Source organism: Drosophila teissieri, chromosome 2R (assembly GCF_016746235.2).
Source record: "Drosophila teissieri strain GT53w chromosome 2R, Prin_Dtei_1.1, whole genome shotgun sequence".
Classification (NCBI taxonomy): domain Eukaryota; kingdom Metazoa; phylum Arthropoda; class Insecta; order Diptera; family Drosophilidae; genus Drosophila; species Drosophila teissieri.
The window spans coordinates 21,684,802-21,707,198 of record NC_053030.1 but is presented as its reverse complement, the minus strand read 5'-3'; the positions used below and the strand labels follow the sequence as shown (position 1 = coordinate 21,707,198).

At 44.1% G+C, this 22,397-nt stretch overlaps 2 protein-coding genes across 2 annotated transcripts in view; one reads left to right on the top strand and one right to left on the bottom strand.

Moving 5' to 3' along the window:
* LOC122614334 overlaps nt 1-22,397 on the top strand; it is a 41,415-nt gene that overhangs the window by 4,697 nt on the left and 14,321 nt on the right. The window contains exon 2 of the mRNA XM_043788895.1: nt 7,458-7,960. Within this exon, the coding sequence (XP_043644830.1) occupies nt 7,846-7,960 (115 nt within the window). The 5' untranslated portion in view covers nt 7,458-7,845. The remainder of the gene's footprint in view (nt 1-7,457; nt 7,961-22,397) is intronic.
* LOC122614336 lies at nt 13,000-14,730 on the bottom strand. Its single transcript, XM_043788897.1, has one exon. It carries the CDS (start codon nt 14,618-14,620, stop codon nt 13,811-13,813), a length of 810 nt encoding a protein of 269 aa, XP_043644832.1. The 5' UTR covers nt 14,621-14,730; the 3' UTR covers nt 13,000-13,810.

Sequence of the window (22,397 nt, the reverse complement as noted above, 5' to 3'; positions counted from 1 at the left end):
CGTTGTTGTGCGGCATGGGTCTTGTTTGAGGTTTCAATAGGTCATAATTCACGCCTAGTCGCCGCTTTCCCCCCGCCCCCCGTCCAGTCGAGTTTCCCTGTCGTGGGGCGCCTTGAAAAAGGCTCAGGAGTAAACTAAGTGGGCGGGGCGGGGCGAACGTGTGGGTGTTCTGCTGGCGCCACATACACTCTCGTAAAAAAGGGAGAAGAAAAACACGTGTGTGCACAACCAATATGCGCTGGCTGGCAGAACAGGTCGGGTTACTGTCTATACATGATGATCCCCACACAAGACTGCACTGTGGTCTCAAGAACAGCAAAATGTGCCCTGTTTTTCCACAGATAAGAATACTTTTTATTATAATTTAACATTTCTACCATTATGTACTGAGCAGAGTTCATGTTTTAAGAACTTTTTGCATGTAAAACAAGGGGAAACTGCCTAAAAAGATATGAACATTGATATGAAAATGAATGTGATGCCTTTCCTTGCAGTCCACATTAGTGCATTGTGCAAATTGGTTTTGCTCGCTGGCGTCGTGTTTGTTTTTACATTAGTTGCGGTCTGTCTCCGGCTGGCCACTTTGTGGAAAATGGAAAATGGGGGAGGCACTGGCAATGGCAATAGAGATGTGGAAAAGCTCTGGCAGCGGGGGGTGGGGGGTGGCCTGATGCCTGGTGTTGTCTGCTTTATGACTGCTAACGATGAAAAATGTTTGCGTGGTGCGTGTCGCAGCGCCTGCTGAGTTTTCTCCACCCCTTCCTCCCTCCGCGCTTTTCCAACCACCCCTCCGCACCTCTTTGCATGCGTGTTCCTTTGTGCATATGTCGTAGTGGCACTTAGGACGAAAAAAATACGAAAAACATATACCTGACACAATGTAAGTAGGCGAGCTACAAAGCCGAAATTAGAATGCCCTTACAAGCCAACTTGTTTTCTGCAGAAACCTTTGTCTCTGTAAAACCAATCATGATATGTTAGTATAAGTTCTCATTGCCAGTTTAGTTTATATAGAACTTAAGGATATATCTGTGGGCCCTGCCCCTGAAAACACTGAGTAGCTCATCTTGTCTCGGTTTTATTTAAAACTAAAGTACCCTCTGCTAGGCAGCTCACACTTTATCCTTTGGCTGGAGCCATAGTTAATCCCCGGTGGGGGCGGCAGTGGGTGTGGCCGTGGGCAGGTAATCGCAGCGAGGGGCAAGCGGCAAGTGGCAAGTGGCAAATGGACGGGGTCCCAGTCAATGGCACTCTCAGTTATGGCCATTAAGTGGCCGCCGTGTCCGGAACCCCAGTTCCAAGTGGTCTGCGTCTGCCTGCTTTTCGAAGCCTTCACTTTCTTCTCCACACAGATAAAAGAGTGGGGATTACTATTCATAGTCATAGTCTCGTGTTTCGACTGATAACGATATAGGGTAGCTACTCATTTTTATTTTCGGTGTATTGGGCGGTGCTTACGCAATGCCACCCACACCCTTGAGGGTTTAACCCCCTTAATAATTAAGATCGCGTGCTGAACTTAGTCCGCTTAACTAACTTTGCATTAGTGGGGAGAAATTAAAATTCAGCGCACTGTCGCAGATAGCCGTGCATATATCAAAAAGTGTTTTATTTGCTAATGCTAAGCCTTTGGCGTAGACCGAGTGATGGAAAATGGGCTCTCCTTCTTGGGGTTTGAGTAAAAGCATTTAGGAGTAGCAAGAAAAGTGATAAATGGCCTGATAAACTTTGGCTTTAAGTGATTTTACGGATTTAATGGAAGAAAAACTCACAACTCGTTTATCAATTATTACAAAAATATACACATTTTAAAGCCATATATGGAGAGCCAAACGAACGTGAAACCAAATCTCAGCCAATTATGCAACTGCATCTCAGCTACTACATACGTGTGGTAATTAAAAAATAATAAAAGCAATGATAAAAAAAAGGAAATAAAATGCAAAGATAAGGAGCAAAGAAATCCAATTAATTTCACACAGAAGCCAATTAAGTTGACAGGCCAAAAGGAGAGGCGGGAAAAAGGTGAATAAATCTGTTGCTCTTCTCACCTGAGCAAATACGCGAAATCACACACAATCGCACACAATCACACACCTAGGCCGCCAATTAACACACTCGCAGGAAAAGCGGAAGTCGCAGGGAAAACGCGCGAAAGAGATGGCATGCTGCGCGTAGGCAGGAAAACCGCACAGTGCAAACGCAGCGAGACTTCCGGTTCTCCTTCAAAAAGTCAAGCCAGTGCCAAGGGTGCTCCTTCCTGTGTCTTTGGCACCACTATTCTGGGGAAGAACTAACCCAACAAGGACTGAAATATATCAAAAATCAGTAGCCTGATTCCTACAATCCTTTGGCTGGATAACAAAGTAGCTGAAAAATGGCAGGAAAATTGTTAGCAAGAATAAAAGGGGCTCCCTTTACCTTTCGCTTTGAAAATAATTTTCCGAGCATTTGTTATCCATGTGAAATGGGCCAAGGATACGCGACGACCTCCTCGGAGTCTGTGTGCTACTGCTCGTGTATTGGTTGCTTTACTTTTTACATGTGTGCGTGCATGTCGCGCTCCACAGCGAAATCCCAGGAGTTTATAGGCGCTGTGTACTGATTCCACCCTACAAATGTGTTCGACACTCGGAGTTTATCAGACTATTTATACTCAGCTGCTTTAAAAGGATGAGCACAACATGCGCGTTGTTTATCTACATGTTTTTATTGTTTTTATAGAAGAATATATGCAGAATAAGCATAGTTTCCAATATTAAAGGGTAAATATGGCACTGTAGATTTAATCTCAATCTTTTTTACTCCGCCTTTCAGCTTGTTATAAATATGCATTTTTAGTACATGGGAAAAAGTGAATTGTAAACAGGCTTAAAGTGGAGTAACATGGATGGAGGATTTGCCTCCTTTAAATAAACAATTTTTTTCGTCATGGATATAGCATCTATATATATATAGCATATTTTATGGCCCAGTGTGTGTGTGTGGAAAATTGTTGACATTGAAATTTTACGAGCTTTGCAATGGTATTGTCTCTGCTCAGGGGAATCTGTATACATTTTTATAAACCCATTCTTATCCACGATTCCCCACCATGTTTCGGCTTTTTGCTTTTAATTAAAAATATATGTTGGCAAATAAAAATACAATTTTTGTTACTCGGATATACAGGAATCCCACCCTTTTGTTTTTTGTTTTCCCTGGTTGAAATTTGATTACCTGAATTCGGTTTGATTTGGATTTGGGCTAAGTACTCAGTGCAATGTTTAAACATGAAACTGTTGACTTATAGCTTGTTTTTAATTTATCTATGGCAGCACGTAAACAAATATGATATTTTTGCAAAACAATATTGTGTTTTGCCTTTTGACAGGCAGTGTAAGTGCAATTAGTTGTGAAAACACATAAAATCTCAGATTACAAGTGGTTATAGTTTTATTGTTTTTACTGACCAGCACGGTCTGAAATATTTAATTAAGAGCTTAAGAAGGATGTGCAATTATCGCTGCTAAAAGTCAGAGCAATGAAATATTAAACTCTATTATTTAAACTACCAGCCGGGGACGAACTCCTCGCCACTTCCCACGAGAATTCTCAAGGGGCGAAAGCAAAGTTTGTAGGAGTGAAAACTCTTTGTCGAGTGCAAGGAAAACAAGAAACAAGCCAACAAAAAAGCACCCGGAGACGTGAAACTCGAGCCGAGAAACGACATTCTCTCCTTGGACGAGCGGAGATTGCAACGCGAAGCCGGCTAAAATAGAAGTAACATTCTATTATTAACAACGCCACTCGTTCCTGCCACTTCATAAACAGCAGCAGACTGCCAAGAGCCGAGAATGAGAAGAGCAATATGAAACAATGGCAGCAACAATGGATGATGGCTTGGCTAGGAGATGGATATGGAGATGGAGATGGGGAGACTGAAGTAGGGGGGGGACCAAAGGACACGGACTGCTCCTCGCAGACAGGACAACAACGTGACGACGTCGTCATCGCCAACAAAGTGTTGACATCTTTTTGCCCATTCATTGTGTGTCCCAGTCCATCCATCTGCCCCATCGGGCAACAATCCTTGACTAACGCTATTCGTCCTTTTTAATTAATTTCACTTACTGTAGTCCTGCTCTGCTCTGTCCTACGGCTTCCCTGCATCCTTTTCGGCTACACAGCGAGACAAGAAGGGCACTTTTCAGCTCGAAGCACAGCTTTCAAGCCAACAAAAAGAGAGCAAAGCAAGTAATTCCCTAAATATAAAATATGTATTGAGTGGATATATATTGTGTGCTTTATTTGTTTGTAATTGGGCACAAGTATATTATCCTACGTGTGTATGGAGCATGCTACATCCTCAAGTTGTCAATGTGACATGGTCCAGTCGCACGCTGAACTCAATGGGAGGTCCTTAGGGGGCTGGGCTGGCTGGCATCCACTTCTCCGCCAGCAGAGGAGTTTTCTTCATAAATTTATAAGCGTCACGTTGCTGACACTCGCATATCTCACACACACTTTTTTCCCCTTCTTCCCTTCTCACCTGTGTGCCCCAGATAGACAGACAGTCAGACAGACGGACAGACAAAAGAGCGGTGAAGGCCTTTTGGAGCCTCACAGGATGCGGATGAGGATTCAAGGAGAAATCAGCAGGGAGGACGGCACCCAATAAAGCTCAGTGGTGGGGAGTGAAAAGGGAGAGCAAATCACTTATGCAAATTGGCTAAGAATTCTCGCAATGTTCACTCGGTTGTGTGGAATAAATGTTAACAAAAATCCCGGAGAAAACCAGGACCTTAACTAGATGTAAGTTTAAACAGGCCCTTTTAAGATTTAAAAGGGAACTAAAAGCAGGCAGGAAATATTTATATCTTAGTCCACTGAACCCCTGTTCATATCTAGTTTTATGCTCCATGGTTGTATAAACTTGAGAAGGATAAGAGTGCGATAATCGCCCGAGAAATACTCCGCTAATCTCTGGCACTCTCCTCCTGGAACACCCTGCCCACAAGATATGCAATCGTATATTATTTTCCGGGGAGTTTCCCGGACAACTTCGCACTTCGCACCGGGACATGGCCCCGTGCACCTGGCCATTATTTTTGCCGGAGCTGCAGAATGGCCAAATTAAATAACCATGTGCTCTCCTGCGCCGGCTGAGTTATGGGCCCAGTTGCCGCCGTGTGGCAATGTCGAAAATTAGATTTTCCGGACAACAGGTTTCCATTATTGGTGCGCTCCTTCGCTTCGCATTTCGCATTTCGCCTTTCGCTTTGCATAATACATAAATATTTTCTATTTGCCGTCATATTCCATTCGCTGGCTTCAAATGGGGTACACACACACACACACACAGATACTCGTCTGGGGTCTCGAGTGGCAGCAATAGGCGCAGCATAAATAAGCAGGCTTTTCCGAGCAGGCCGGGCAGGTGGAAAACGGCTGGCCAGGTGGGTGGTGCCACTCGTCACTCACCCATTTCGCCATTTGCCATTCGCCATTTGCCATTCATGCGTCGTCCTGGCCTCAGACATCATTCATACAAATGTCTGAGCCAGGTCCTGCGCCTTCTGCTCCTTCTGCTTCGTCTTGGCCCTCGGATGATGCTCCCCCACTGGTTTCTTTATTATTTATGTTACCCATTCGACTCGTATCCTGCTTGTTGATTGCTTTGCCTACACGTGTAGTTTCCTCACCCGCTTACCCCACTCCAGCGGCTCCTCCTCCGCCTTTTTGGGGCTGAGGATGGGGTGGCAGTGGCTCCTTTGTTCGACTCGCCCCGTCGCGCTAATATTATGAATGGCAACTCATGCATTGTAGCCAGTTTTCCTCGTTCTCAGCTTCAGCTTCAGCTTTTCTGTTTCCATTGCTGCAGCTCCACGGGAAATTGTGGTCGCCCTCTCACCTGCGAGGCTCACTGAATACCAAAAGCACAGGAGCGCACTCCACAATTTGAAGTCAATTATCAAAAACTTGTGAAATTATTAAGGTGAAATCACAAGTACAAGCTACATACACATACTACTACAATTTCCTAGTGATAAGAATTTTTTGTATACCCTCTATATACCCTCTAAGATCATCCCTCTCCCTCAGCAATCCGCTCCTGCTTTTCGCTACCCGTAAAAGTGTCAATGTAAGCCCCCATGTGTGTGTGTGTGTGTGTTCGTCCTTGCGTGCGGGCATGTGTGAGTGTTTATATTAGAGAAATGGTAAGCCCTTTTGGCCAAACAAAATGCTGCTAAATTGCTTCAAGAAGGCGAAGAATAGAGGCAAATAAAGTGGAGCACATAAGTAACCCGCACACACGAAAGGGAAAGTCTCCGGAAAAGCGGGAAAGCGAGGGAAAAGTGCCTGGGAAATTGGCACAGAGCAGCCAGATACTTAAATCTTAGCATTTGGCCAGCATTAAGTTGTGTATTTCACCTGGCCGAGAACTCAAGCGACGGAGTGCGTTGGTTTTCCGCCAACCACCCTGCAAACAATTCACTTTTCCTGTGCATTTCCATCTGGCTGGATTGGGGGGCCATAAAAAATTGAGGTCAATTTGTTTTGGCATGTTGAAAGGTTGACAAAAGTGTACTTCCATATTCCATATTCCATATTGCAACGGCTTGTGTTTGCCAGGGCAATGTAGCCGAAATGATGTTGAATGTTGCCCTGCCTGCCACCGACGTCGTTGTTAAATATAACAATATTTATTTATTTATTATTTACAGTGCCCTCGGCACAACTGCCAAGGTTGTGGCTCCCCTGCAATCCATCAGATACCAGATACTCGTACTCTGCCCCAGGCCTTCTGGCTCAACACAGTCTGCTGCTCCTCCGTCTGGCACCTTAAATATTTAAGTCACTCCCTTGCCCCAAAATCATTAAACTTATCGGGTTTCGGCGCTGGGCAGTTGCATTCCAAATGAGTGGGTGGAAATCAGGTGGATTTCTTGGAGGGTACCTTTTGTGTCCGTAAACTTTGTGCCCAACGCATTTCAATGAGGAGGCGTCGACGCACTGATCCAATTGGTTAGAGGTGAAAATTGGCTGCAAAGTTTACTTACCAGTTTACTTGTCCAGCTATTTAAAGAGTTTCAGAAATTTGAGGAAAATCCTAAGAATAGCTTGACTGTTTGCAGCATTAGAGGGGAAATTGAATTGGAAGTCACAACACTGACCAGTTTCCGCAGTATTATTAATAGCGCTCCATCGAACACATGACAGTATGCAGATTTTTCTTGGAAACCCCCCAAATCTAGTTCATCTGCACTTTACGCCAACATCGAACTTTTCCGCAAAAGGGGAAAATCGGAGGGGCGGAACCACAACTCGACATGAATTTCTCCGATTCGATTTGCAATTCAATATTTTGTTGCTCTCTTCTCGGTGGTTCCTGTTGTTCCAAATTGTGCATAAATGAAAACTAATTCGTGCAAATGTTTTTCCATTGTTTAAGTTTTGGCATTTTCTATTTTCAGTGGCGAGTGTCAGCGGCAGCCAACGATTGATGATGGAAAAATCGAATTGAATGCAGCAAATTGCAAATCGCAGTAAACCCGAGTAAAAAGATGAGATTGAAAATGCAAGCAGCTGCAGGAAAAAGCGAGAAAAACACGAAACCCCTGCCAGACCAAATGGGAAACTTATGAAAAGCACTGAAAAGCCGAACAAGAGCCAAGAAAAGCGCGAAACAGCGTCGCAAAAAAGGAAAATTAAAGCAACAATTACAGGGGCGAATTGGGGGCCAAGAACCCTAGAGAACCCTAGAGAGCACACGAAAATAATAACAAACGGTCTTCAGGAAAAGTCGCGACTCCAAAGCAACGCCAAAGCAAAGGAAGGATTCCCATTGAAATACCCGCGAAAATGGACACATTTTCCGCTGCGGTTTTCCCCCGACAGCCGGTGGCTTTCCTCCTGGTCCTGGCCACAGCGCTTTCCCTGGTCCAAGCTGAACAGCACCCCGCCACTGCAGACGAAGGTAGGTACCCAAACTTAAATTCCAAACCCAAACCCGGTCCAGTTCATATAATTTGGGGATACACACGGAACTCACGGAAGTGGCACGGCGTAAATAAATAAAAGGCATCGCAGAAACAACAAACAAACAAACAACACATTTCGAATTGCGTGAAAACCTCAATTGAAATATAAACAGCGTAACCGCGGAAAACCAGTTGAAAATGTTTTGTGTTTAATGCAGGGTTGCCACAACAACAAAGCGCCGAAAACAACCACGATAAAAATGAAAACCAATTCAGACATTAACACTTTCCACTGGCCGGCCAGTGCCATAAATTCCAATTAAAGCTGAAGAAAACATAGTTCTATTTTTTAATTCGAGGCTATGTGCAATTCGAGTCTAGGCAGGACATTGTTTTTCATTTTTAATGGAATTCTTCCAGAGCTGCGAGCCGCTCCCCCATACAAAATGTAACATTTCAAATGGTTTTCTCTCCTCCCTTCCTGCATAATGACATTTCACGGACATCCAAATGAAATTAGAGAACATGTCAATGAGTTTGTTTATATAAATGGAGCATGGCCCGAACCGAAACCCAAACCCAAACCTCGGACCACGATTGCGTTTAGTTTTCCCATTACCCATTTCCCATTTCCCAAACAGAGGCGTAACCCAGCGGACCAAACATCTGGCGGGCAAGGCGACACAGTCGGCATTGAGGGTTAATTGCACGGGGAAATGGGAAACAGGAAAATGTAGTTTTTGACTTTCCGGATCTCGGGGATCACTGCTCGATAGGAAAGCCCAGCGGGTGCCACTCAGTTGTGACTGCAGCTGCGACTGTAAATTTCAGTAATTACCAAAGTGTGACTATTCCGGAGTTGCAACTTCAAGGGGCAGCCCAATCAAGCCACAAAAAAGAGAGACATTCTTTGGGGGAAATGATCGCAAGCAGCTTAAATGTAAAAATGTAAACTAACTTATTTGCATTGGTCTCTATCTAGTCATCGAACCCCTGATTACGTATGACTTCTTGGACTAGGAACATGCAACTTGTTGGCTTGTTTTTGACAGCTCTTCCGCTTGATGTGTGGCATGTGAAAGGTCAGAGTTGAACTTTCCTCGCCCTTGTCACCCTCACCCCTCACCCTCTGGTTTTTGGGCACCCCTCGTTCCGATCGGAATCATCATTGTGTCTTTGTCAGCAGTGTCAAAGCCAAATGTGATTTAAACTCGATTATTCTCAATTATTTCGTTACATGCATTTCATTTCATTTCCAGTGACTCAAAACCAGCACCAAGGAAAGAAAGAAAAAAATAACCACCCCTCGTAGCCAGAAAATTGTGCCTGGCTCGAATTATTTCATGTTTTTATTGGTACACTTGAGTGGATTTTGTCTGGGGACTCCTGCTTTCCCCGCCTTCGACGCGCTGCATTTGTTTGATTGAAATTGATTTTGTCTCGCCTGCGGGGATTTGTCGAAACGGAATGCCAGACTCCAGACCTCCAGACTGCAGATTCCAGACTCCAGAACCAGACCTTATATAGCATTATTTTCAAGTACTTGCGCACTTGACTCACCCTGACTCCTCCAATAAAGATTAAATTCATGCCGAATGGCCGCTCATTCAGATACAGTGAAGCTGGGAAAGGAGGATGGGAAGGAGTAGGTCCTAAGTGCTTTCAGATGCTGCCTCGTTATGGTAATCTGCTTGGTAATCCCCCCTCGTCCGCGCAGTGTGACTTATTTATAACACCATTCGAAGTGATTACGATCTTAATTGTAAGTGATGCACTTGCTCACATGGATGTACTTCACTCCACTTCCACTCGGGCTATAGTTTTTCACCCCCTAGTTCACCAGAGGGTCACCACTGTGCCACACACACACACACACACTCGAAGTAGTGTCCCTTTTGCCACGCTGGCCAAAAGGTTCATGCCCCTAACGAGGCTAGGTCTAATCAAATATGCAACCTTTTTTAGTCGGCTAAACTGATTTCATGGCTGCGATAAGCAAATATCTGCCATTCCCAACAAATTACTTGTTAACAAGTGCATTTTAATGTTCAGCTTTTTGGCCAAATTGTGGCACACACATGTATGTGTGTGTGCTTTGTGATTTTATTTCCCCGTATGTTTTTGCGGATGGAGTGGCCACAACTGAAATTCATGTGGCCCATAAAAAAGCCGACTAAACACAAGCCTACCAAATGGCCAAAGCCGCCACTTAACGTTTGTGAGTGTGTGTTTTGGCCAATTGGAACAGAAAATTGTGAAATGGTTTTTGTGCTCTGTGATTGTGGCCCTTTTTTTCCGGCTCCGCTACCCGATTTCAATGTAATTTGAACATGCAAACGATATGCTTAACTGCAGTACTGATTTGCTTCCAAAAAAAGGGTGCTAAAAATGAAAAGGGAACTTGGAACATTGTTGCTACTCATTCCCTTTAATTTGGCATTTTTGAAAGAATTTTAATATAATTTTTAAGCCCTGTAAAGCTTACCACTTACAAACGCCCCATTAAAAATGAGTTACACAGATAATGTTTTGAACATGATTTTTTATGGGTTGTCAATCAAAATGGGCGTTCAATCATAGTTCAGCATGTTAACTGGCATTTTTCACATTTTCCCCGTGACACTTTGATTGCCCCTCGAATAATTGAAAATTGGATTCAATTTCTATAACGTTCCATGGATTACCCCGTTAAATTTGTGATCTAATTAAATACATTCGCTTCGATTTCCATTCAAAGAACACCGCTTAAATTCCGAGAGGATTTCCATACAAAGAAAAAAGGTCGGAAAACGCTTTGAATAATAATCCGGGGGAGGCTAAAAAATCAAAACGGGAAGAGGTCGCAGCTGTTTTGACGCAGAAATAATCCATTAATTCAATAAATGTGTAGCGCGGGTTTTTATCTTTTTACACTTTTTCTTGCCACCACTCGCGCCGCCCTCGTTGAAAGTCAAATATTTGTACAATAATTTGTGGAAAATGCTGGCGGCGCTCGGGGAAAACAGCAGCATCTGGTATCTGGTGACGAAATCAAAACCGATCCCTGACCGGGCCTCTAAGCACTCCTGCAAATACGGAAAGGACCTCTGTACTCCGCCGTTTGCGCTGCTCATTTTAATCTTTGATTTTCGGGTATATTGGCAAAGGACATCGCAGGACATAGCAGGACCCTCGACCCTAGAGCCGCAACAGGAGCTCAGCACACAGACATGGGCGATGGACATGGTAGATGGAAACATGGACACATGGAAAATACTTGAAAAATTACTCACCCGCAGCGGCGGCGCAGATCCCACATCCCAGTTCCCAACTCCCAGTTCCCAGCAGTCGCAATGAATGAATGAAAAATTTGTGGAAAATCCCGGGGAAAACATTCTGAGCAAACACACACACATATGTACATATGCATGTGGAAAGCCAGAGGGTGAGGCTGAGGATTTGGGTACGACTATGGCAATGGCTACGGTTACGGGCACATCGCATGGCCAGCGGGTGGCTCAAAAATCAATGGGCTCAAAATATTAAAGCGCTCGATTTTCATGTTTTCCCCTTTTCACCGAAGAGTTCCTAGCCCTTTTCCCCCGTCGATTTCCCTCGATTTCCGTGTGTGCTCCGATTTCGATTGCGATTCTGATTCCGCTTGAGATTGCCGTTTGTGCACTGGCGGCTGCCTTTCGATTTGTAAATTGGCACTCAATGAATCAATGGATTTCGCCTCATTTTTGGTTCAGATCGCAGTGGTCAGCGAGGGTGGACTAAGCAGTTGGCAGAAGTGAAAACATTGAGGTGCCAAAGTAGTTGTAAACATGTAACGAAATAGAACTTCAAAGTCATATTACAGACGCAAAGGACTATTAACTGACAATGTAACTACTCTTCCCTGAACTAATTTATTTAATATTTATTTACCTTATATAAACTTTTCATTCCACCGCCTGTGCGGCTCCATGTGTGCTCCACATACAAATCAGTCAAAGTGTTTTCGACCTTTTCACCGACTTTATTTTTGAACACTGAACACCCTTGATGTGCTGAGCCGCCTGCTCTCATATTTGTGTGGGGATTTCGAGGAGATTTTCCGGCGTGTACTTGACCTGGGCGGATATTTTAGCCAGGGGGCGGTGGGCGGGGGGAAGGACAATAAACTGGGAAAAGTGCAGTCTGGTTTCAATATCTGTGCGAGTGCTGCTGGCGGGATGTCCTGCCTTTGAGCCTGTGGCCGTGACTGTGGATGCGCTGCGAGTGTCCTTTTGCCCGTTTCAGCGAACGAACGTGTGGCATGCCCCATTTATGCGCTGATGTACGGAATTATGCTGAAATCACGTTCCCACACAAAAATGTAATGGAAGCATAAGCAGTAGCAGCAGCAGCAGCAGCGGGAAGAGGAAAACGAGAGCGGGTTAGGATAAGAGTTTTCCACTGCCGCATGTGGAAAATCTCAGTCGCCAAGAAAAGTGCTTCCTGCATAAGCGATTTTCCGCTTTGAAGTTGTTTTGTTTTTGTCCTGCTGTGTATTATTGTGTTTGTGCCTGCTGCTTTTTCGGGAAATGCTTTCAACTATTTTTATGGCAGACAGCAGTGGCTCAAAAATAGAGAGCAAGGAGCGAAGGAACCCTGTATTTACTCAAGTCCCTTCGCTGGGAAATCGATAGTAATCTACTTGATCGATACAGTACCCACTTGCAGAGTGAATTGGTAATTCGACAAAATTATATGACATGGGAAAACCAATTTGGAGTCAGGGATACTAATTTGGTACGACTTGTGTGTGGTCTCACAAGTCATTGGAATCAATTTTTAATGCTATTGGGGGGAAAGTTCGAGGCAGAAGTGAGAAAGAAGGCACTTGACTCGAAATACCCTGCAATCAGCGCTTGGCTTATTACCCACTAAATAATTCACTCAACTTTTGGGACAGGCACATTAAATCCAATGTCGTCGTTTAAATTCCTTATCTAGCTTGATTTCAAGGTTTAGGTTCTCCACAATCTCCGTTTAATTTAAACGTTTATAAAAATTTGATCTAAAATCAATTGGCTGACGCTTTAAAGCCTTTTCTTGTGGCTTGTGGCCAATTTAACGATCACACCTCGTGGGGGACAGTAACTGTCACCTCATTTCCATCACAATGTGATCTGTAAACGGCTTGGTATTAATGGGCCAGTGTGTGTGATTGGGTTAGGAATCCATTCGACAGATGATGCCAATCAATGGGCACTTTTATAGCCCCTGCCGCATAAACCTTGATTTCACGAGAGTCACTTACTTAGCCGATGGCAGTGGTGTGCACACTGAAACAAACTCTATTCTCTATTCTCCACTCCTTTTGTAACAATAAAAAGATAATTAAGTTCTAGAGTTGCAAGTCATATTACACATTAAATACTGCCTAAATAAGCAGGACAATACGAGGCATTCCTGAGTGCCAAACAAACTCAAGCATTTTTCCCTGTGCACCTTGCCTGCGCCGTGATAAATGGAGGGCGTGTGGCACCAGGACAGGAATCACCTCTCCGGAGGGATGATGACATGGCAAGTGACACGGCCAAAATCAAATCATTGTCTCAGCGGCGGTGGGGGGAGAGTCCCGCCCCCTGCATTCCGATTTCCTTGAAATTAACTCGGGGAAAATGGAGAGAAAGGATGCTGCAAAGTAATGGAGATTTATCAATCGCATTATCTAGCCATCAATCTTGTCAAAAACTGATAGATGAGCCATTATCTGACAAATTATCTGTCGCGCGTGTGTGAGTTTGTGTGTTCGATGGGTTTGAGATTTACAAATTAGAGTCGTTCGGCCCATAAATATTCTCAAACCAATTGATGGGTGGATTTTCGATGAGAAGTCAGGAATCGTAGTGGGGGTATATCTCCTTCGCAGTATCTGTGATTGGAAACGCTATAGTTTTTATCTTTCCGCCAATGACGTGCACTTCGAAGTGAAGGTTTTTCTGGATGCTAACCGTGGTAACCGGCTGAGCCGGCAGCTTGGGAATCTTGATGGATTCGTTGGTGCAGTTGAAGGTCCAGTGATCCACCTTGGGCAGCCTGGTGAGCAGGTCGAAGCACTGGGCCAACTTGGATGACCACACCGAAATGCAATCGAAGTTCAGACCTTCGCGCCTATGCAACTTGACCACTTCGCTCATATTGCGGAAGGTGCTCAAAGTCATCACGGCCGTGGGCTTGTCCCCGAAATAGTACTGCGGGAAATCCAGAACTATCAAAGGCGATCCCTTCATCCGGCGACCATAGCGCCGTTTCGTATCCGACTCCTCGAACTCCTCGATGTGTATGGTGCTGCAGTTCATGCGCTCGATGAGCTTCTCGGTTCTCAGGTAATTTGGATGGCGTTGTATGCGCTCGTTCATCGGCTTCAAGTTGGCGCGCACTTTCCTAATCATCTCGTCGCGTATGGATTCCTCCACCAACACACTAGCCACCAGTCCACTGCCAATCGGGTGGACCATGTCCGCAACTATGGCGTCTATCACCTGATCCATGTCCCCGCTGGCAAACAGGACCATCATGCGCGGCAGGACCCACGACTTGTGGGTGCCATCCTCCGGATATCTGAGGGCATGTCGCGAAAGCAGGGACAAGTAAATGTCCCCAACCACCTCCTCTTCATTTGGCTGGACAGAATGATCGGTCATCTTATACCCTCTCACTTGGAATTTAGTTGTATTTACGGATACTGTTGTCTCACAAGCAAAGGCTGCTGCTCTCAAGCGGATTCACTTTCCGTTGGCCATAAATAATTTCAAGTCCACGGGGAATAAATAATTTTCATAATGGCATTAGACTTAAAAAACAGTCGAGCCGGGAAATTTATGAGACGCCTTTTAAAGTGTTTTCGAAGCGTTTTCCACTCCATGAATATTCACGAGTAATTTACAACTAGCTGCTCTTAGTTCGGCCCATCTCGGATCCAATTTGTTAATGAAGTTATCAACGGTTGGAGTTAGTTTCCCTTGGATTTCCAATTCATTTGCATATCTCGAGGAGCACCGCTCTCGTTGTTTATGTTTATGGCTCTTTATAATCTGCTTTTATAGTTTGTTTACTTAATTTTCTGTAGCTTTTTGACATTTTGCTCCAATTAAAAAAAGCAGCACACCACACACCACACACACAACACAGACGATGGTGATATTTAAGGAGGGAGGCGGTGGGTGTGGAAAGGCAGGCGCTGACGTATAAATATTCCCAGTGCCCATTCCAAATTGAAAATGGAAAAAATTCGAAACAAAAGCCCAGAGGTTTTTTTTTTTGGGCGGAAGTGGCTGCGACGCCGAAAAACAAACAAAATGAAAGGAAAGAAAATAAATGCAATGAAAACAAAAATAATAATAGCAGCCAAAAAATGGGAATACGAATATTGCTGTTCCACTTTTTTGTTTTAGGACGCGACTTGCAGCGTAGATGGTGAAATGAAAATGCAACAAAATGCACATGAATTTTGTTTCGATTTCACATAAATCTTTAAATGTTTAATGGGCTTAGATAAGTGATGGTTGTCGAGCAAGTTAGTTAAATACTGAATGTGGTTGAGAATAAACGTTCTTATTTAACTTTTAAGAAGCCAGCAAGTGTGGTTGTATCTTTTAGAACTTTTTGCCCTTTTGTGATACAATTTTGCCATGGCTTTTTTTTCATATTCTCGTTGGAAGCTGTTCGTGTTTCAATTGCGCCCATTCATGGCTCCTAAGTGGCAGAAATGTTTTTGTGTGGCACGTTATTAATGATCAACAAATTCCCCAGGCATTTCGTTCGTTTCATTTTGAAGTTGCCACGTGCGCGGGGGAAAAGCGACGCGGAAAACTTGACACTGTTCCGCGATCCACCCCCCAATCTTGAAACATATGTATATATAGTATGTATGTATAAAGTATATATATGTTTTTGTCATGATCCAGTGCCCAGAGTCGCCGCTTGGCATTCCCCATTTCAGTCCCTTGTTGCGTTAGTGAGACGAAATGATTTTGAGTAATTTATTTTATAGTCGCGCTGAAGTATTTATTATTTTGAAAAGCGCCGAACAATGCCATGATTAATTTCGCTGCATGTGTAGCAAGTGGCCAACCACATCCCCCTCCCTCGCCTTTGTGGCTCCCCTAATCCCTCGGAAAATTCCTTGCGGCATCGAAAGTTTTTCTTCTCTTTTTTTTCTCGGCTGCCATTGATTGCCGAACATATTTGGGTTGCTGCCGCTGTTTCTTTTTTCTTCGGGGGTTCTGCGTGTTATTTATTCGATTTGATTTCGGGTCCTCCGTTCCGTCTCCTCAAACACATTGCCCCCTTCAATGCTCACCAAATAATTCCGGGTACAATGGTGATGCCACACTAAAGATTAAATAGTGATTATTATTTAACTTAACTTTCATATTCCTGATATATGCATGTACCTATTATATCTGAAATATAATACTTATCATTTTAGGATTAAGAACCACATATACTGCAGAGCTATATTTTTTCTGTAATCTTTTTTTTTGGCCTAATCTGAGCATCTGGGTTACATTTTTCCGACCACCGCTGTTTGCTTTTTTGTTTGTCTTTTTTTCATCCGCCCCTTGGGCTATAATTCAGAATCAATCGTTATGCTTTTGGCAGCTTGCAAATTTTTCTTTATTATATCATATTAATTTTATGAGTCTTGTTTTTCCTTAACCGCCTTAGCCCCACCCTCTCTTGCTATCGTTTCCTCGTTGGTTTATTGCATTTAAAAGATATTTTTCATATCAATGAAGCTCTCATATCGGCGCTCTCACACACACACACACACACACACGCTAAACCACCAGAAAAGGAAAACAAAAGCGGAGGAAAAAGTTTGCTAAATTTCCTAAAGTCATGCAAACATTTTTTACATATATCGATTTTCCTTTCCGCAGGACGACGAGGTCGACGGGGGTGAGTCTTGTTATGACAGGCTCAAATTGGGTGCTATCAAAATTATATATTATTTTGCATAATATCTTCTTCTCCGGCTGCCTCGGAGTCTCTATGATAGGTAATTTGATGCGGCATGAATTCCATGTACCACAACGATTAGGTTTTCCCACCACCCACGCTCCAAACCAGCAGCTATCCCACTTTTTGAAGTGGGTGCACTTTCATCCGGAGCGACTTTAAGAAAACTTTTGGCCAAACTTGGAACGAAGTCCCATTTGTTTGGGGAGCAGCACTTAAGCACTCTGATTGTCTGAGCTTTGTCAAAGGTGGAACGGAACGCCAGGTGTCTCGCTGAAAAGGAAAAAGGAGAGAGGAAAGCGGAAAAAGGAAAAGGGGTCGGGAAAACCCGCGTGAAGTTCCCACTTACTCATCTTAATGCAGTCTGAAAGCTTCGCTTTTCGCAGACAAACAGGGCAAGCAGCGCAGGATGCACTCGGAAAATTTAATCAGTCGATGTGGGGAAACCGGGAAATGAGGATGCTACTCCGAAGTAACATATGAAAAGCGTTATCAGCGATAAAAATCTGCATCATAAATGCTGCAAACGAACCAAGTACTTACTTTGGTAAAGTGAAAGGTTTAAGAACTTAGTGTAATCCTTTAAGCACATTTTCTAGCAGTGTTTTAAGAGGGGTGAGAGCTTAAATAATATTTCCATTTACAGCATTGACTTTTGCTCCGTGTGGTACTACAAAAGGAAACTACCGCCGGGGAGAAATGGGCCAGGAGGGTAAAAACTCGGCGAGAAAAAATTCCTTTAGGTGTCGAACCATTTATGACCTGCCATAAACACGTGTAAATCCCGTTCATTATGGAAAAGGCACGATTTCTAGTGTCAATATCGTAAATACAGACAACTCCGACTCGAAAAGAACTCCGACCTCATGACCGTTTCCATTTCCATTTGGCATTCCCAACTTGCCCCCATTGGGGCAATAAAACCGAGAACCCAATTGCAGCTCCCACATATGTAATCTGGATCCATCCATCTATCTATCTATATATCTATCTATCTGTCCATCCGTCTGTGTATCCGTGTATCCGTGTAACCGTGTATCCGTATCTTGAGCGCTACACTCGATTACCCGCTCGGCGATCTAATCACTTTGAGTGATGGCTCCGCTGCAGCGAGACTCCGTCTCCGACTCCGCGACTGTCCGTATCCGTGGCTCTATCTGGGCACCTGGAGGTAATTCCACCACTGCCACCATCAACTTGCAGACGGACTATCTTGCGCCGTTGCGTGTTCTGTTTGCATTTTACAAATGTCAACAAAGGCAAATGCACTTCGAGGCTCTATTAGTGGTCAGGTGGGGTTGATAAGGCGGCGGAGGAGGAGGAGACTGCTGATGGATGGACGGCCGACTGAGGCGATAAGTGGAACCTTCAGCACCGCGTCAACACTAGAGCAAATGTTTTCCAAATCGAAGTATTCAATGTTATACAACTAAAGCGAATTACTGCACTTTCTCTTGCTTATATCGCAGTGTACTCTCTTGTTTACTACACACTCATAAGTTTATATCGCAGTGTACCCTATCGGTGGTGGGTGGCTCTAGTGCTGTAATATATACGATCCCCCGCTCGACTAAGTAATCCATCACCAAATTAGTTCGGCTGCCACGAAAGCAGCGAGCGTTAGATTTTTAACCAAGATTATGATAAAGTTAAGCCAAGCGGTGAAAAGGGCACCGAAATAGTAAGAAGTGTACAACATACATATATGTACCAAGTAATGGGCGTTGGGCTGAGCATAAATATTAATTTAAGGAGTTACCTGTGGCGATGGACAGCTGGTAGAAAGTTGGATTGAATGGGTGATGTGGGTCAGACACGCCATTGGATGACAGCTACATCAAAAATAGTAAGGCAAAAATATATAACTCAGTGTGCTTATAAACATTAAGTCCAGGATTTGTTTAACAATTGTGCATTAAACAAACATCGCTGTAACGATGGAAGCTACTTTACGTAGAAAGCGTTGACCCACAGCCAACAAAGACCTGAAACTGACCTCACTTACCCCGGCCACAGTTCCGACATTTATCCGACCTCAATTTCTTCAATATTCGGACGTATCCCTAGAGGATCTAGCTCCTCTTTCCAATTGAAAACAAGAGAGAACGCTATAGTCGAGTTCCCCGACTATCTGATACCCGTTACTCAGCTAGTGGAAGTGCGAAGGCGAGTCTTCAACACTGACAGTTTTTTTCGGTTTGAGGGCGTTAGAGTGGGCGTGGCAAAAGTTTTTGGCAAATCGATAGAAATTTACAAGTCTAATACAAAATGAAAAATATCACAACATTTTCAAAAGTGTGGGCGTGGCAGTTTTGGTCGGTTTGTGGGCGTTAGAGTGGGCGTGGCAAAAAGTTTTTTGGCAAATCGATAGAAATTTACAAGACTAATACAAAAATGAAAAAATATCAAAACATTTTTCAAAAGTGTGGGCGTGGCAGTTTTATGCGGTTTGTGGGAGTTAGAGTGGGCGTGGCAACATGAATCAACAAACTTGCGCTGCGTCTATGTCTCTGGAGTCCGTATGTTTAATCTCAACTTTCTAGCTTTTGTAGTTCCTGAGATCTCGACGTTCATACGGACAGACGGACAGACGGACAGACGGACGGACAGACGGACAGACGGACAGACGGACGGACAGACGGACATGGCCAGATCGACTCGGCTACTGATCCTGATCAAGAATATATATACTTTATATGGTCGGAAACGCTTCCTTCTGCCTGTTACATACTTTTCAACGAATCTAGTATACCCTTTTACTCTACGAGTAACGGGTATAAATACCCCTGAGTAGGATGGCAAAGCCGTCTTCATGTTGCGCTGCTCGCTCATGCATAATAGTAATTTGCGAAGGGCCGAAGCCCAAAGTCAATCCAATGAAAATCAAATAAAATAACTCAGAGCTGCTTCGGGGGAAAGCCCAAGCCGAGGGTCTAACGAGTATTTTCCATATTTTACAACTTCCCAAGCGGAGGAAATAACAAAGCAACTTTATGGGGAAGAGCGAGGGCCAAACCCGGCTAATTTCGGACTTAATTTAGGTGGCTCTGTCACTCGTTCCGCTGGCCAATTGCCCACATTGGCCCATAAAGCAATCGGCAATCGGCAATCGGCAATCGTATTATTGGTATTATGAGCTACCAGCCAGCCCCGCCCCCCTGGGCCATTTCAACATCCGCCCACGACATTTCGATGGAGGCGCCTAAGACTCGACAAATGCCGCCTGCAGGAAATATTAAAGCTCCAATCGACAACAACGACTAAAACGACTAAAACGACTAAAAACGAATCAAACGACTCAAACGAGTAGAACGACTAAACTTGGGGTCATAAATGGCCAGTGGATCGCAAATTGTCATTGGTCACGTGCAGGGAAACAAGTGAAGGGAGCCCACTTTGTTGCCGTTGTTATTTGAAAATATAGAAGTAAAGGAAATAAAGGGAGCCAAGACAAGGGCCACAAAAAAAGAATGGAAAAATCAAAGGAACATTTTACGACAATTGCTGTTGCTGCTGTTTATGTTGCTGTGTTGCTGTTGCAAGTTGCTGCTGTACAAATTGCTGCTGTTGCCGCTGGTGTCGTTTGAGTCATTGGCAATTTGTCGCCAGCAATTGTTTGTTGGTGGGGCTGTCGCTCAGGTGCCGTGTTTGCTGGGTGGGAATCCACTTTCCAGCTCCAGTTTCAGCTCCATCGCCAGAATGCAGTGTAAACATAGCTAATTTGATTTATTTCCGTTTGCGTGGTGCTCTCGTGTTGGCGCCAAGGAAAAGCTGCAAAGATCTCGCACTGGGGATGTTCAAAGGCTTACGCCCATAGCTGCCCCAAATCCCCCGCAGTGTTGGGCAATACAAATGATCTGAATAATTGCCTCATCGACAGGGGGCCACAGATCGGCATCACTTGAGGCTATTGTCAAAATATTTTCACAGTTGCAGGCAAAGCAAATAATCAAATAAATAAATAGCCGGCGGCGGAGAGCTGGACGCGATTTAAACGGATGACTGATTGACTGGGTAATGGCCAAGTGGCGTGGCCATTCCGATGTTTGTTTGTTTTCATAAAAGTTCTAAATGAGCTTAGCGAATGGGGCTGCATTGATGCTTTTTCGCCGCGGGGTTGCAATGGAGCGGGAAAATCCCATCCAGAGGTGAATGCATTTTCCCGGAAAATTCGGTGTTTCCATTTAACACGCTTTTCTCTTCGACACTTCATCCGCTTTTCATTTCAACTAAACCCTTGCATTTGGGTTTCTTCAATTTGAAACTAGTTAGTTTGTTGCTATACAAAGCGAGTTTTGAATTGTATTGAATTATAACGCCTTTATACATATATTTCTATTTCAATTTTCCAACAATTTCATTTCGCTGTACATGACTATAAATTTTATTCGTCGACTGAAACTGAACTGCGGACTGATGGGAAAAGGGTAATTCCCCCGACGACGACAACATAGAATGAACATTTTATTATCGGTTTCCGAGAACCCCAAGCACAGCAACATTGATTATGACACATGATTCCATATTCCACGAACCTGAATAAATTCTCTAGCTACCCCAAAAATCGAGTGCTGATGAAACCAGAATTGGCTCTTCGGCGTGGTGATCTTCATAGAGATGTGCGTGTTTTTGAGGAAGAGGAACAGCCAACAACTTGGCCCTATCATGTTGACGCCCACTTAAAGTGGCACAATTATGAGGCGACAACATCGGACGCGTAAGGCGCAACATCTTGAGGCGCAGCGAGCGATCCGCTTAATTATAGAATACATGATGCGGGAAATTTGTTGCACGCACCATTAGCGGCCAAATGTCCGCCAGTCAGCCAACAGATCCGACTGAATTTGTCAAAATATCGCCGTGCCGTTCCCGTTCCCCTTCCAATGGAAATGGAAAATGGAGGAAATTGGAGCAAAAAACACTGAAATGCACTTCCAGCAGCACACTGGGCGATCCGATCGCTCCATCAATACGAGGGCATGTGACAATAAATCTTTTCAGAGGCCCCCCCACATCCCAATTTTCCATTTCCATTTCGGACGGACTTCAAAGCTTGGAAATCGGATGGACAAAGATCGATTGCAAAAGTGGCGAGTGTGTGAACATTTGTTGCATTTGTTGCACGCACTCTGCAATCTGCAATTAGTAATTGAACTCTTCTGTAACTAATCACTTTGATCTGCTGACCCAAATACAAATTCCAAATCCCATTTCGGAGCCATAACAAATTGCATTTGGCCCCAATGAGTTATATCATTCATCCGATTACCAATTGCTTCAATTTTATTTTATTTTTGTTTCGTGGCGCCTCGCCCTCTCGACTCCTCCCCTCTTTTGCCGCCGCCCATGTGGCATCTAATTTATTTGAGTGTGTTTATGCATATCGGTAGAGGATTCCGATTCCGATTCGGATTGCCTAATGGCAATGTTACTTATGGCGCTCGGAAATCCGGAAAT

Excerpts from the sequence above, each read along its gene's own strand:
- LOC122614336 (XM_043788897.1), bottom strand. The coding sequence starts at position 14,620 with ATGACCGATCATTCTGTCCAGCCAAATGAAGAGGAGGTGGTTGGGGAC.